Below are 16869 nucleotides of genomic sequence, written 5' to 3'. Positions count from 1 at the left end.
GGGAGGGGGGAGAGGATTCGGGAGATATTGATGACAGTAGCGGCTTGTGCCTAAAATAACAGGTGAAGAAGTACATTTATAGGCAATGAAAAACAAATAGTAAGTGTCAGTGGGCCCCCCACAATTTAAAACGTCTTTCTTGTCTTCATCCGTCCATCTGGAAAATGGTGTCTGCAACAAATTACATACTAAGTCATTTACTGGGTTCATTGTACAAACCACAGCTCAACACATGAGCACAACACACAATAGGAAACGCGAAACACACACACACGGAACAAGATTTTGCCACAACCACTGGATGCAATGTTTTCTGTCGACGAGAGAACTGCTGCACCTAGATGGCGACACCCGTTCAATTCCAACGCTAGGTGACGTTACCGTTGCCATGACAACCGGCTAAAGTCTTCCGCAACCTGGCGGCATCTGCTCTTGGTTTGTTTATGCTACGACGAACTCTTCACCTGCGTAGCGCCGAGCGTCGTATTATTTGAGTATTATCGTGTGTGTTATGCTGGGAAATAGTTTAATTTAACAAGCAAATGAAAAATGTCAATATTAATTTGAAAATTAGGTGAAAACATCTGCACTTGGCCAGCCGCCACTGATTGATGACACTCTGGAGATGGTATTTTTGGCATAATAATAATAAAAGTGCAAACAATCCGAAATGGTAGGTGTGTGTATTCCTGATTTGCAGGACTTGTTTCAAGCAGGAGTTATGAATGATGGTAAGCAGTATGTTACGCATTTTCAGAAGAAAAAAAATAGAACTATACAGTTGACTGGCAGTAGAAAAAGCGGAAACTTTATTGTTGGCCTTGTTCGTTGGTTTCCTCTGAGAAAGGTGTGTCAAATAGTAGAGGATGCTGAGGATACTGACATTTATCAAATTTATCACATGCTATACGAAAGCACGAAAATTCACTATGCCAGTTCGTTCGCGTTCAATGTTCATTGCGCTGCATGAAGGAATTAATCATAGTCAATTGTTGGACTGTATGTAGCTACATCAGAATATATTTGCGAATATAAATATAAAAGATCATACATATATCTTACCTTGTTACATTTGGATCTCTCTGGTAGCATTTAAGATTATATCGGAGATTCCTTAGTTTCCTCGTTAATGCTTCAATAATTGACATCCTATTTTAAACTAGGTTCAATTAGTTTCCGTGTGCACAAAGCAAGCTTTAAATAACTTCTGCTCCCCTTAATCTTCAGGACATGTTCCTCGTAAAAAAAAAAAATATGGTGTGATTCTTTATTCTCAAGCAACAACTTTTGTGTGGGATGAACGAAGGTCTTACAAAAGGGTGCAAGGAGTAATAAATGCTGCTGTGCCGTTCCAAAAAGTGATTCCTGTTATTTGAAAATGATGCAAGGATGATATATTTTTGATTACAAAATTTTGAAAAAAGTAATTTTCTGTATAACACGATGGACTGGGGGGGGGCTGACCCCTCTAACCCCTCCCTTCAGTGCACCCATGTTGCATACCCTGGTCTAAGTGTCACCTCACGCCACTGAAGCATAGTGAAAAAAAAGGGGTTGGAAACACTGACAGGGGCTTACGTCATCAAACGTACGCAGCATGCAGTTCACTTAGCGAAAGCAATGGCAATTGTGCGTCAGTGAGTTATTTCTCTTGAAAAATACATGATTTCCCGGTCAGATATATTCCACGATGAAAGAAAATACCTTTACTCAGTAAATCGAACAGAAGTTTATTCCCCTTAAAAACATCTTGGATGATAATTGTTTTTTCTATTTGAATTTTGGATGATTCTAATTTTTTCATGTTCCCTTGGAGTTCCAATTGAACTATTGAATTATTAAGGAATATTTCTGTATCTTTCTTGACAGATAAATAAAAAATTACTTCAATTTAACACAAACAAGTATCTGTCAGATCTATTCTCATCATATTGGAGAAGAATAAAATCATTCAGTACAGAAAATTTTAATGTGGAACTTGCTTTGTATTTTTATTCCGTAGAAAGGTTAACAAGGATATCAAAATAATTTGTGTCTTCAGTGGTGGCGCTGTTTAAAGAACATTAGATTTTGTACTATTCTTAACTGGTACATGTTTTATGAACATTGGTAGTATATTTTTTTTACCAATTTAGTAAATACTTTGTGTATTTGAAGCAAAGGTACCTTTTCCCCCATGCTGCGTATTTCTTATGACAATTTTTATCTCAGGTGGTGGTTGTCCGAAATTGATAGGTGGTAAGAATAAGCGGTAAAACTTCGATAGCGTCCCAATGGATTTCTTCATATTTACACAAGAAGCTACTTACCAAAACGAGTTTTTGTAGCATTTAGAAGTTCTTGTAGCAAACTAACAATGGTACTTGTTTAATAGGTGGCAGAATTTTTCAAGGAGCACTGTGACATTTATTCTTCTATCTTTTCCTAGTTCAGCACGTCTGGATACCAAGATAGCCTTTTATAATTAAGCATAACACTATGCTGTTACTTTAATGTCTTGTACATTTCGGAGAATCATTTGGGGACAGTTTATTCCAATTCCACCAAAAACTCAAACCAATAAAATTGGCATACATGTGTAAAAAGAGCTTCAAAACAAAATTTTATTTACAAATAATCTTACTGAAAATTTTATCTGGATAAAATAATCTCTGTAAAATATTAACATGGAGGGTCACCCCCCACTTTAAGGAATGTTGAGCTATGTTTTGTGTGCTACTTTGTTGTCTGCATAATATTTTATAAAATTCTTTCTCAATAGTAGTTCCTGTAGGTGTTCAGTACAGCACTCAGAACTAAGTACCTATTTCTTTTCTTGGCAATGTAGATTTGTTGTAAATAATGCTTTTTTTCCACATTAAATCATGATAAACATGCATTTTTTTATTATACCCTGTCCATTGTATGTATTTTACATGTCATGTTCAATCCATTTTTACACGTAAATCACGTCCATAAAGATATATAATTAAACCTCAATCAAGTCTTGCAAAGACTTGGAATCATGCTGAGGCACAGACCACATCAGCTGCTCATTCTACCCAAATCATCCAACATAATCGAGTTAACAAACAATTGTGCACATGTACTGTGTTTGCCGGCATATAAGATGCACTTCTTTCCTTTAGTAATAGATGCGTCTTATACAGCGATACGCAGTTTTTGATTACCTTCATTTCTGGAAATTTTCTCTGTTCTGAGTTAGACGACTTGGTTCTTGCTTCCTTACGGTGTGTGGCGAAGAAGATTAAAATTTATTCTTTCCTAGTCAGATTAGGTAAGTTATTTGTTGAAAGTAGACCTACGTGTTACTTTATATTTGAAATACTGTAAATTAATTATAATATCCAGTGATAAAGTATTTTCCTCAAACAGGTATACAAAAAAGGGGCAAGTGCAAATGCAGTAGGTTTATTGAGTTTAGCTATTTGGTGTAGGTTTTGCAGGGCATTAGTAACACTGCACTTTCCCCAAGCCAAGTGAATTTTGTGCTGCTGTCAATCAGATCAAATTACATTCTAAATATAGGTCCATGCTATATAGGTATGGCAACTCCTTCACTCTGCAGAGAAGACAACATTTCAAACTCTACTGGATGAGTTGGAAAATACATCATATGCTTCATACTGGAAAGTTCCTGTTGGTAGATCACGAGATCCTTTGCCAGGATTGCCTGCAGGAACTGATATTTATGGTACCACATTTGGAAAGAAATCTATAAGTTGTGAGTAAACAGTAATTTTAAAAATACTTAAAAGCTTTCCTTCATTTCTGTTTTTAAGATGGTATATATTATAAATGGAGTTCCTTAATATTAGTTGATTTTTCATTCTAACATTACTGATATGATTAAAGAAGAGATAGAAATAAATGATAACTTCAATGTAGCTTTAACCTTTAATCCAATAGCTTAGTATAGATTGTTCTGTTCATGTCATGTTATTGCAAAAGATTTCAATGAATGTCACCCAGAGTGCCAGGGAGTGCAGTTAACATTACCATGATCAATATTTTGGGTTCCAGCACTGTAGCACGATAAAGGGTAAAGCTACATTGAAATTAACCACACCATCACATTTGCCATGAAATTCTAGCCTCTTTTTTTATTTAAAAAATTTAAAGTTACTCTAAAGATTGCAAACTTTAAGAAGACTACCACAATAATGACATACCTCAACAAGTTCTCATCTTTCCATGTATAGGAATGTTTGTTTTGTTTTTCCATGTCCATATGTGGTTCTCAGAGACTTCCTCTCAGTGCTGTAACTGAAATGTTTGGGGCCCAGGGGTTCCCTGCTAGTATAACTAAAGCATTGGGGGTCCATAGTCTTTATGCCACCCATAGCATTTCTTGCACTAGGAGGATGGTATTACAATTATGCATTCAATACAAAACAGCATTTACAGTGCTTTTTAAGCCCCTGTTTTGGTTAAGAAACAGACTAAAACTGTGAAAATCCACATTGTGTGGCTGGCACCCATATCACACAATCAAGATTCAAGAAATGAGTAGCTGTAGTAAATTCGACACAAAATAATTATTTGCAGAAACTAAAAAAGTTTTCTTGCTTTCCTTGTAATCAGCAAACTGATTCACACTGTGTTCAACCTTTTAGCCGTTTCGTTTGCCTGTGCTCAGTGTTCAAAATGGTATGTTTACTGAGAAGCACTAATCTGCAGACAATTTTTTTTATTAACTTAAGTTTTGAACAAGCATGTTCTACAGAGGCCGCAGTCAGAGGTCAATTAAGGAAATATTTGATTTTGCATATTTGTAAATGATTTCGTTAAAGATCGTAGAAGCTGTGACTCTATCTTGGAGCTGCTTGCTGTGCATGTGTTTAGTAAAAGCCTATTTTACTTAATAGACGATCAACATATGATTTTCTACAATTTCATATTTGATTAACTGCAGTACAAAATAGAAACACGTGTTCTTTCAGTGTTTAAAAAAAAATGCTTGTGGGCCCTGGTGCTACACCCTGGTTTGCCAGTTTTTACAGCACTGCTTGCTATTGTATTTAATTCCTTCAATTATATCAAACATTTTGGGGAAATTTGTCTGTAGTATACCATAATCACGGAGGTCGTGTATGTAAAATATTTGAGTAATGTTATAAAATTTGATATATGAATATTTTAGCACTTTAAAAGTATAATGTTTCTAAAACAGGATTAGGCTGTGTAATAGTTGAATTATTTTTCTTAAGGTAGTCAGTCTGTAAGTTTTGTGCTCTATACTAGTACAAGAATAAAATCATGTTCTTACAAAAGTCTTTTATTTATTATTCATAAAACCTTTTCTTCTCTTTTGTTATTCCTTCTGTATATATACATGTTTATGAGGCTTATCATAGCCATGAAATACTTTAAGATTATTAAGATTTACTTTTTAAAGAAAATTTTGCAAAGAGGAAAAGGAGGCTGTCTGTAACCCTACTACTACAACAAAGTGTTGCAGGCGAAGAAGTGCTCATTAAGATTGAACTGAAAACATAAAAACTTTAAGAGAAGTCTTCAGAGTCATGAGAAAATGATTGGCTGATATATTAACAGAACTTAAAACTGTTACTGAAACCTTAGGTCTAAGCACTGAACAAGGAGAAGAACAAGGTTCTTCTAAGAGAGACAACAATCAAGTGGTATGTCATGTACTCAAGAAGAATGGTTTTTAGAGTTAATGCCTTTTATAGTTTGTTGATGTCATGTGAGTAACTCAATGAAAAGTTCTTTGTTTTCAAGTGATGAAATAGTTAAAAAGGCCAAAGACTTTTTGTCAGAGTATAGTTCTAATGTTTTGTCTGGTCATCTTGAAGATATAATGCATCTGAAGACAATATATGTGGCTAATATCCAAAGCAATCTGCCTTTTGAACTTATCAACAAACTGAAAAAAATACAACTTTTGCTTTTCAAAACGTGAACATCAGCATAAGGATTTTCCGCACCCCTCCCCCCCCCCTGTATCTGTGACAGAATTCAATCGATCCAGAAAGGGTCAGAAGCAGCTCAGTAACTCTGACCTTCTTTCTATCGAGGTGCAGCTTGCAGTGGCGTGCCCAGGGGGGGGTTGGTGGGGGTTAACCCCCCCCCCATTGGTTTCGTCATTTAAAAAAATTCAAAGCAGAAATACATTTTATTTCATAAATTGCCAATATTGTAAAATGTTTACATTTGGCAATGAGAAATGTATTGCTTCTTCAATTACTTTTGATAATATTGGAGTTGAGTTACAGCAATGCACAAGCATTCATTCATTCCTTAGTCACTGAAAAGGAAGGAGAATTTCCTTCTCAGTATGGTCAAGAAAAGAGCCGCAACCCTTGGAATGCGAACTGAAGGAATCCCTCCTCCCCTTAGGAGAATGACCCTCCCTTTCCTGTTACGACAGTGCTGCTAACTTCCCTTTTCTTTATTTCCCCTTCTTATACCATTTATACCAGCAGAGCAAAGTTCTGTGAGATTTGAATCACTACAATTAGTAGGCAAAGTAAGTCAAAATCTTATTTCGCACCTGGATGCATATTTATTTCAAAATATCAATAATTATAATAATAATAATAATTGTTGCAGGCAGTAGCGAGGCATGGTTTTACGAAGGAGGCAAGCGATGTTTTGTACAATAGCATGCCGGGAGGAAGGGAGGGATGCGTTATATAGCGCAACTGGCCCAGTCAGTTTCATAAACAAAATAAAAGCAATTAATATGCCAAAATATTATACGTTTTACTCTTGTGCTCTTTACAAATTAGATATTTTTTTCGCAACCAATTTCCAGCCTTCAGTTTATTGAATTTTCTTGTAACATGTGTGAAAGATCTCGCTTGAATTTGTGCGTAAATAATTTAGCAGTTGCCAACACTACTGACACTGACACTACTGGTTGCTGTCAACACTGGTGACGTAATTTGAGCTGGACCAAGCTGGATGCATGGTTCAGACATTCGACCGCCCGGTATCTTTGTCTCAAGTCCTGGTGTTCACTGGGGTTGTAGCGAGTTGCAGTCTGCAAGGTAGCAAGTCGAAGTGGTCGTGTTGTGTGTTACGTTTCTGCGTGTGTAATAGATTTTTGACGTGGAACTAAAGATGGATAGAAAAAAGAGGAGAAATACATTATTAGATTATTTCAAAAAGAAACAAAAAATGGAAGTTGAAGCTTCACCTTCCACAAATAGAACGTCAGAAAAGGTCGATTTAAGTTCAGAGGAATTCCATCCGAATTGCGAGAGTGAAACGTGCGAACTTTCAGACTCTTGATATTCAACAAGAAGGCATAACAGAAGATATTGCAAACCTTGTTGCAAAATTATGTCAAGGAACTGTCGAGGTAAGTGACGTTCATTATTTGATAGCAGATATATCCATAGGCGGATTTAGAATTGTTTTTCTGGGAGGGCATAGCATGTGCTGTAAGCATACAATCGTGTGTGTGCAGGGGAGGGGTGTGCCCGCGTGTGTATGTCTGGAAGACGTGTGTAGGATGTCACCCTATATCACCAATAAACTTTCGCAGGGCGAGAGAACATTATGATGAACAAGTTTCCTCAATGATTTCAGGGGCCTCACCGATGGTGGTGTAATCAAAGAGGTCCTGGGTTTGATCCCCTGTGAAGGTGCATTGCACAGTGGTACGTATCCCGATTTAAACTTTAAGACCAGTCCCGATTAACGTATCTGAATATAAAATGGACTTTAAAATCATTTACTTTTTGTTTTGTTCACGAACCCTCGAAAAACGATAGATCCACCAAGGTATTTGAAACCCTGGCGTCGGAGCAGTGGCACTAATGTCGCTAGTGTATATGTATGCAACCACATTATAAAATCACGGTTGGCATGGACAGTTTTATTATTTTGTAGGAAAGGGATAAAGTTTGTATTACGAAACGGGATAGACTAGATAGGCATCCTATTAACTGCAAATATTCCTTACAAATCTTCTGAATATTTCTCTTGTACAAACGCAACAAATACAATAAGTAATATACGTGTGCAGTAATAAATTCATTTTCTGAAAGCATCTTTTTTGTGGTCGAAGTAGGGGATGCTGCCTTCAGTTAAGAAAGTTTCACAAATCATACCCCCAATTAGAATAATTTTCATATTGAGCATCCTCCACCTACTGTATTGTCTCCATGTTGATCCATACAAGGATGTACCCCCTCCTATTTCCAAAATCGATCAAACATCCCCTCCCTTTTCGGCTACGAATTTGCATTTCGAGCACTGTCTGGCAAGATTTTGTCGGGCTCAGTGACAGATCCTGTGGTGCGGTACTGGGCTTCGGAGGGGAAGGGGGGAGTGGCCCCTTCAACAGTTGGTTTCGCAGTTCCATAACGTTAACATTATACAAAATTCCTCTCCATAGACCTAATATGAAAATGAATATGACACATTAATGACACTGTAGTAGAAAATGTTAATTACTGAAGCGGTTCGTATTTGTTTGTCGACTGTCAAACAAATGTTTTGACCAATAATATAAAAATACAATGCCAAAAATGTACACAGTATTTAGCAAAACCATCTCCACAACAAGTACAATGTTGATTGAATTGATGTTTTAAATCCACTTTATGCAAAGTAAGGCTAATCGGGACTGGGCCTAAAGTTTAAAGTGAGATCCGAACCACTATTAGCCTCCACCGGGTATTGAACCCGGGACACCTTGATTACAAGGCGACGACGCTCACACTGAAATGAAACTGTGGTATCGTCATCTTGCAGCAATGCAAAGACGTCTAGTAAATGCTCTTGAAGCAATTGATATATGCAGTGAAGTAATATTTCCCTGGGTAAACACACGTTTGCGCATATTATGTACAATCCCGGTAACAACAACATCAAATGAGAAATCATTCTCAACTTTGAGGCACTTGAAGACCTATCTTCGAAATACCATTTGCGAAGAAAGATTCAATGGGTTAGCTGCTCTGAACATTCACCGGGATATAAAAGTTACTTGTGACGACATACTGTCAGAACTCACACAGAAACCTCGATGCCTAAATTTCAGAATTTAAATTGTTGAACTGTGGTACCTTATTTATTACTGTCTTCAAGACATCAAGTAATCTTAATCTCTTTAATGTTGTTACAATGTTGAGTGTACATATTTTTTGTTTAAAAATTATATTTGAGCAATTAAATATAAAATATTAATAATTTGGAAATATTCAAGCAGGTGCTTTTATATGATGCAATAAAAACATGAAGCATCCATAGCAAATACATTGATTGCGTTCATTGGGGTAAAATCCAAGTATATTAATTATCTACTTTATTACAAGAAATTTGACCTGTGAACTGGAAAATGTGTTAGATTCATAACCCCCCCCCTTACGAAAATCCTGGGCACGCGCCTGGCAGCTTGCCAGGGAAACAGATTTCGCTGAAGTAATATAAAGATTTGTCAAATCAAGGCTACAAAAGCATTGTTACAATAGATCTATTTGCAGACTGTAAGTAGTTTCTGTATTTCTTTTGGTGTGATTTTTTTATATATTAGTGTTTTGTCAAATCAATAAAATTTATAATTCAAAACACTGAAAGTAAATGTATTAATTAATTACTTAATCACTGCTTTTTTAAAAAAAAATTAAAAATAAGTCTCAGGTAAGAAATTAACATACTGAGATCCAATTACGACCATTGTGAACAGATTCGCAGAAAGGGGGAGTGGAAGGGTGATAAAAAAAAAAAACTTGTCCTGGGTTATAGCTCTTGGCGGACCTGTGAATTAGTTCCTACAGAACAGGAAGTACCTAGAGAGGGTGGATGGAGGGCCATAATCTCCTCTTTGATCCAGGTTTCCTATATACAAAAATGAATGAGTGGCCTAGAGATTTCTCCACTTCTTATCTCCAATGGGTTCAACAAATACTATATTCGTCCAGGACATTCTATGGCTAATATCTCCTTTATATGACTAGCTACAGATCTGTTTCTTTCACTAGCAAGTTAGTTTCGCTATGAGATGCCACTTTTCATAATCTCCAGAGTATTTAACTTGACATATTCACCTTGAGATGGAAACACTGTTTCCACTTGGCACTCTGCTGTGTTTATCGTATGCCTGTATCTAATATAATATGGAACTGGAGATGAGGTGTGTGCCAATTCAGGATCTGCATGAACCATTTTTCTTGATTGATTAATTGAATGAAGCTATTTTAGGTCACTTTTTCTGCCACTCTTGGATATTCGCGAGGATGAGTGATGATATGATGAAATTGATGAAAAAACACTCGAAAAGAATACCTCTGCCCAAGCTGGGATTCGAACCCTGGCTTCTTGCAATTTGAAATCTTGGGGGTTTTCCTTGAGTGCTCAGAACAGCAAAAGGAGTCATCTATCTTCTTTGAGTATAGAAGATGCTCTTTAGTGTGCGACGAGGAATTTTCATTTTTCAAATTGCTCACTACGGAAGTAATTTGGCATTTAAAAATTACCCACTTAAGGGGTTAAGTTAGGTTAACATGTATGTGCCCCCTGTTTGGGACAGATGTTATCCCTCTAACTTAAGAGTTGGATCTGTCTTGAATCCCAAAAAAATATGGGTGAGCCTATGACTCCTGCAGTTTGCCATCCCGACATGCGTGGATTAAAGGATAGGGGAGGTTGGTCGCCCCCTTGACATAAAAATAACAAACAAACAGTGACTCATAGGCGTGCGCAGACACTCTGATTAGGGGGAGGGGCAAAAGCCTTGATGAAAGTTCAGTTGGGAAAGAAAAACCTCATTTAATCTTTGAAATGTGCCGCGCTTCTTTTCCTCCAAACAATTGTGATCATGCGTTTAAGACAAAACTGCTTAGGAGCAAGGGTCTGAAGTACTTAGTAGTTATAACTTCTCTCTCTGGTAATTCACAATGCATTACAGAAAACAAGAAAATTGCGAGCGAAGTGAGCAAGACAATATTTAGATCCGAAAACAATATTGATTGTAATATGGCACAAAAAAAATCATGGGGCGCCATGGCATTCTCTTTTACATTTTTCTTCATTTAGATCGTTCGGCGCCCAGTGCCAACTCCCGCCACCCCTTAGCTACGGCTCTGAACTGGACAAAACTGTAAGAAAAGGAGGAAAATTTTACGAAATGTATTTTTATTTGTATAAAATTTGATATCGAGGGGGCCAATTTCCCTTTGTGCCATCCTGCAGGTGCTCTTGGTCGTCTGGAAGAAATAATGCAAGACAGGCGTGAAAACTAATTTCATCTTGAGTATCCTTTTGTCCTGCTACTCTTAGATTCTACTAGTCTTGCTTTGTTTTATCTCAATGTTTGCCCCCCCCCTCTAGAATTGATTTTCGTCCAAGGTTGGGGAGGGGCAATGCTCATTGCCCCCTGTGGTTGCGCCACTGCACCCTCTTGCCCGTAGTTGCTTTGAACTTTAACCGGCTTGAAAATACTTTATTTTCTTTAAGAGTAGCTATGATATCGTTTAATAACAGCGATAAGACTCCTCTACACTAAATTTCTAGGTTAAAGTATAATAATGTAGGGACATGAACGTCTGGAAGGGGGAGCAAGGATGGCCACACATTCCCCTTAGAAATTGAATGTCATACGTATAATTTGATTGCAGACATAGAAATTTACATTAATGCGACAATTTCAAATTCAAGTGTTGTTTTTTGAGGGGGCAACACTACTATCGGGGTAATATACCGCATTCAAAAATTCGTTGCTTGTCCCTCCGTTTAAAAAATCTGCGGACCCCTTGCCCCTCCGTGCTCACGCCTATGGTGAGACTACAAGCAAAATATCCTACACAGAATTGCGTGTTGTGTGCTTCGAAGGTAGACTGGAACAGGCTTCACTGTGAGGTGATCAGAACAGATGGAGGGGAAGATGCGTGAAGGCTTCTCTGGCCAAAGGTTCTTTTGTTTGTGGTCGCTCTATTCATAGCCGTAACTTGGGCCCTAACTTTGGGAAGCAGAGTCAAAATAGTTTTCTACCCCATAAAAACATCATCCAGGATTATTGTGATAAATAACTGTTACATTTGCAAAAATCACAATTACTCATTACTTTGCCCCTCAGGTTCCAGGTTAAAAAGTACCATTAACTTGTATATCTTCGTAAACCTGAAAATTGGAAGGGGGAAAGTGCCCCCTTGTCCCCACCAAGTTATGCCTATGGGTCAATCGTACGAGAGTAAAATAGCGATCGCCCTCACTTGATATATAAAATTAAGCGAATCACCTCCTTGATGTCTCAATCTAAAAGTAAATCTTTAGTTAACTAGAGTTATTTAGACGACGTCTAAAAGCTAACAATAAACTTTCAATGTACCTAGTGGGTAAAAAAGGGGCATCCGTCCCCGGGAGAGAATGTCGAGCCTGGTGAAAGGTGGGCTCTATGCGTCAGTGATTTATCCACCCTTCCCCAAATTTCCTCAAAACTCCCTAACATTTTGACAAAGACCCAGCTTATGGTATTTTTGCTCTAAATGTACATTTACACCCCACCCCAACTGGAAAATTCTAGATAAACTCCCGCTACATGTACACCAGGGGCGCCGATTTGTCAAAATTATTGGGGGGGGGGGGCTCTGATCACTGAAATAAATTAATGAATGACTCACTCTCTCCCTTTTTCAAGATTTGGCCTCAGTGTTCGGAATGTCGTAAAAGCTCATGAATTCCTCAAAAATATCAAAATTTTTATTCACAGTTCGAATGCAGAATATTAATTGTCCATGGATGGATATGCCACAAGTTTCGTCAACCATAATAACAAAATATTCCCGACATTTAATATCTGCTACCACGGAGCGCAAAACAGATCTCCCTAATATATCAATGATCTCGTTCTGAATGTCATGTGAGCGCCATCTGTAGCCCGAACGTCTCATCCACTACCCTAGTTCATGCACATCGTCTTTTGAAACTTTTTAGTAAACATTTTAACAATAGTCATAATTACATACTTAGTATATAGTAATAAGTCATGTGTTTTGCTGCCTCTGGACATAGCCCCCCAAACTTGATGGTTTAAGGGACTCAGCCCCCCAAACTTGATGGTCTAGAACGTTTCAAATGTGTATTTAAAGTTAGTTAAGTTCATGTGGCACAATTCAGAGTAAACTTTACAAGAGAAGCAAAATAATACATTAGATCCTCTTAAGCAAAATTATTTGGGGGGCTCTGCCCCCACATCGCTAACATTGGGGGGGCTCGAGCCCCCCCCCCCCAAGCCCCATGGAGTCGGCGCCTATGGTGTACATAATGTAGATATGTAAAAAGCGTAAGCTTAACAACAGGCTGTAGAAATAAAATAGAATTATCCTACATTTCAAGTGTTGAGAAAGTGTACAAACAATTTTCTACCAAGTGTCAAAACAGAATACACGGAATATTCTCGTGGAATCGAAAATATACTCCTTTTGTCTCACGATTGGAATGTGTTTATTGTCCACATTTTATATTTTCTCAACAGTCGATGCTTGAAAGCGAATGTCAGAATCTACGCGTAAACATCACAAAGTCATCATACAAACATTTAACCTTGTAGTAAGGACATTCAAGAAAGCTGTTGACTCAGCTACTCTATTGCGTGGGAGAGCTTATCTGTCTGGTATTGCTCGTGTTTACAGCTGATTGTTTGGGTTTGGGGAAAAAAAAGTGCGCAGCATAATGTCTCAATGAGTGCAACGACTGTCACTTGTATCCTTACACAGCCTTTTGTCCTTGTAACCGGTTCTTTTCCGGAAGGGTTAAAAGGGACGAAGATCGGCAAACGTTTGTTCAAAGTCCACCTGATGCTCAGATGGGCTAATCGGGACTGGACATACAGTGTAAGGCGGGTCGGACTGCTGTGTAATCAATGAAGTCCACGGTGTTGTTCGATTCACGCTGGTTCGGGTCCACTTTAAACTGCAGGACCAGTCCCGATTATACTCTATCCCGGGATTCTGTGGAGCAAGGCCACGCATAACGGTAGAGAAATGGGCGAAGCGAAGCAGAATTCGCTGCTGCAAATGGCTGGTAGTTCCAGTTGCTTTTCCCCCTCCACGCATTTCCGTTTCCTCTCACGTGCTCATTGGTCGAGCCAGAGGACTTCTTTTCGTTCACTTGCTCCAGAGATTCCCGGGACATCGTATAGCCTCTCTGCGCATAAAGTGAAAAAAAAAACAAATAAAAAACTCAATTTAGAGTCGAACCAAGCTAACCTGTCTTTATGTCAGTGGCCCACTGTTGCCGCGTTTACCTAGAAGAAACTTGCAGTCAAACAGCTGATTAGGCCTATCGCTGCCACCCTGTTTGAGCAATAAGAGGCAACCTTAGAATCCCTCCTCCCCGAAGCGACCAGCAGGGAAACAGGATTTTGTCGAAATAACCGTTCTGGGCTGTGAATCAGGGGACGGGACCGTAGCCAGGGCCGGATTAAGACGAAATGGGCATGATGCAGCAGCGCAAATTGGGTCCGATGGCTGACATACTGTGATTAATATATATATATATATATATATATATATATATATATATATATATATACTATTTTAATGTTTTTCTTGTTTTTTTATTATTATTATTGTGATTATGATAATGTACCCCATGAAATGATTATGAGAGGTGCGCTAGTGCTGCTTACTTATATTGCTGTTTTTCGAGCCTTAGCAAGCGCGAATTCTTCGATTCAATGCTCATAAGCGCCAGCAGCATGCTTAACCTTTCCTGCCCCATAGAAGACCGCAGCTCTCCTTTGACTATTCCCAACTTTGAGAAGCTCCGTTCGCCGGAGGCATTGGACCAGTAGCGTACGCAGGATTTCATCAAGAGGAGGGGTTATTTCTAAAACTTTCTCCAAATTCACATTACCAGTGTTTTATTATACTTTAATTAATAATAATAATAATCACAATTAATTAATAATACTTATAATTAATTAATTAGCTAAATTACTACTACCACTACTACTATTAAGTAGTAGAGATCTACATAAATATACTATTTATGAAAACAACAGAACGAAATTACTTTATAGTCATTCGATTTCTATCAAATTCTTGGAGCATTTTTTTGTTTCTTTGTTACGAAATAATTGTCTGGTCAACGAGGTGTGACATTTTAAGGATGAAGAAAATCCATAAAAACAAGAAAATAAATTGAAATAATCAAAGTATGGAACTCATCCAAGGAGCTGCGGTGGTCTGGTCGGCAGAGCGTCTGACAATCACGCTGGAGATCCGGATTCGATTCTCGAAATTGGTTGGAATTTTTCCGGCTTCTTCCCCACAAAAATGTCCCCGATAATTCACATCTGGATTGTCTCGCTGTTCTTACCAACAAAACATTTTAATATAGTTAAGCTTATTGTCGTTTGAATAATTGTCTAGTCAACAAGGCGAGACATTTTAAAGAGAGACATTCAAACGTGCTGCGGTAAACAATACAATGGGAAGGCAGACTGGTGACTGTATTCTTGGCCGCCTAGCCTTTGTCTATACATTAGCCTCTTACAACGAACTTTATTTTGTTAATTCTCATTATTCACACAAAAAAAATACATGTTCGTTGAACACTAGCGTACGTAGGGGGGTGGCCGATGGTGTTCCAGCCCCTACCGAAATTTTGAGAAAATCAGAATTTAAAAAAAAAAAATCTGTTAAGAACTTTAAAAGATCAATATGTGTAAATGCGAAACTCTTTTCAAGTGAGTCCCGATTACCATTTTTGACTTTGAATACAATTTTAATAGACTGAAAAGCTCCAAACATACGAAATATTTTATTATCCATCCTGCCCTCCAAAACGAAGCCATGTGTCCACATTTACAATTCCAGCCCCTCCAGAAAAAAAATCCTGCGTACGCCGGTGTATTGAACATTGTTGCAACTGAGATACAAAACATTTTTCTTCTCTTTTAAATCGTAGTTACCCTCATATTTTATTTTCAAGAACTCGTGTTTATTTTCAAGGCATCACTCTGAAAGACGCGTGTGTTTGGAATGCTGTGCTTTTCTCATGCTTGCTGCATGGAAATAATAATTCAAAGAAGAAGAAGTAGTAATAGTGTTGTCCGAGATCTTTGACTGTGATAAATTTGCCATTTAAATTTTTTGCACAGCATTTTTCATAATATTTCACAAGCTCAAGGGGGGAATGGTTAAACCCCGTAACCCCCCTTGCGTTCGCCACTGCATTGGACACCATCATGCACAGATAGATCCGCAATGCAATCTCGACGTTTGGAAATGTCTGATAAAGATTCAATGATGATAGAAGCCATGGTAAGCTCTGCTCATTCGTTCACAGTCACCGGTTTCTGAGTGCGCATAAATGTAGCAAGCTGTACTAGCTCAGCCGCCGAGATTCTTTGCTTTTCCCTCAATCTGCTCAATGCTCAATGACGTTAGCTCCGAGAGAAATCCGAATGTTTTACTGTCATATGCCTTTATCCGCTTTTCCAGTTCAGCTAACAGACTGTCGATCATGACCAGATACGTCTGAGTTTTAAACGTTTCCCTTTGGCTGAGATCTGCTTCGTTTGCAGCTCCTTCATCAGGCATTCGCTTTCGCTTAAGGCCTCGACGCTGCTCATATTTGCATTCGCCGTGTTGAACCTTTTCGGTCGCCATCTGCTCATACACGTCAAATCTATCCCTTGCAAACTGAACCGTGTCGACCAGTGATGATGCCATCAAGCCAATTGCCGTATTCATTCTGACTGTAGGATCTTGGAGGCTAATGCTCGTACTGTTGAGACGGCCAAGGATATCGTTCCAAGCAGTCGCCATAACTGCTGTCTCAAGTTCGTTCATCCTGCGTGAAAATCCCGCGCTCTGGTTTCTCGTATCTGCCTTCTGCTCATCCAGGACTTCCTGAATGCTCTTCCACCAAGGCCGCCGTTAGGGAACG

At 38.3% G+C, this 16869-nt stretch overlaps 1 protein-coding gene across 1 annotated transcript in view; it reads left to right on the top strand.

The window, feature by feature from the left end:
• Window positions 1-16869, top strand: part of LOC146001568 (EF-hand domain-containing family member B-like) — a 53742-nt gene that overhangs the window by 4077 nt on the left and 32796 nt on the right. The window contains exon 3 of the mRNA XM_083139052.1: window positions 3544-3724. Within this exon, the coding sequence (XP_082995178.1) occupies window positions 3544-3724 (181 nt within the window). The remainder of the gene's footprint in view (window positions 1-3543; window positions 3725-16869) is intronic.

The sequence above is a fragment of the Lepisma saccharinum genome, chromosome 17 (assembly GCF_977018435.1).
Source record: "Lepisma saccharinum chromosome 17, izLepSacc3.1, whole genome shotgun sequence".
Taxonomy (NCBI): Eukaryota; Metazoa; Arthropoda; class Insecta; order Zygentoma; family Lepismatidae; genus Lepisma; species Lepisma saccharinum.
The sequence above is the reverse complement of the archived record's forward strand: the minus strand, read 5'-3'. Positions and strand labels throughout refer to the sequence as shown.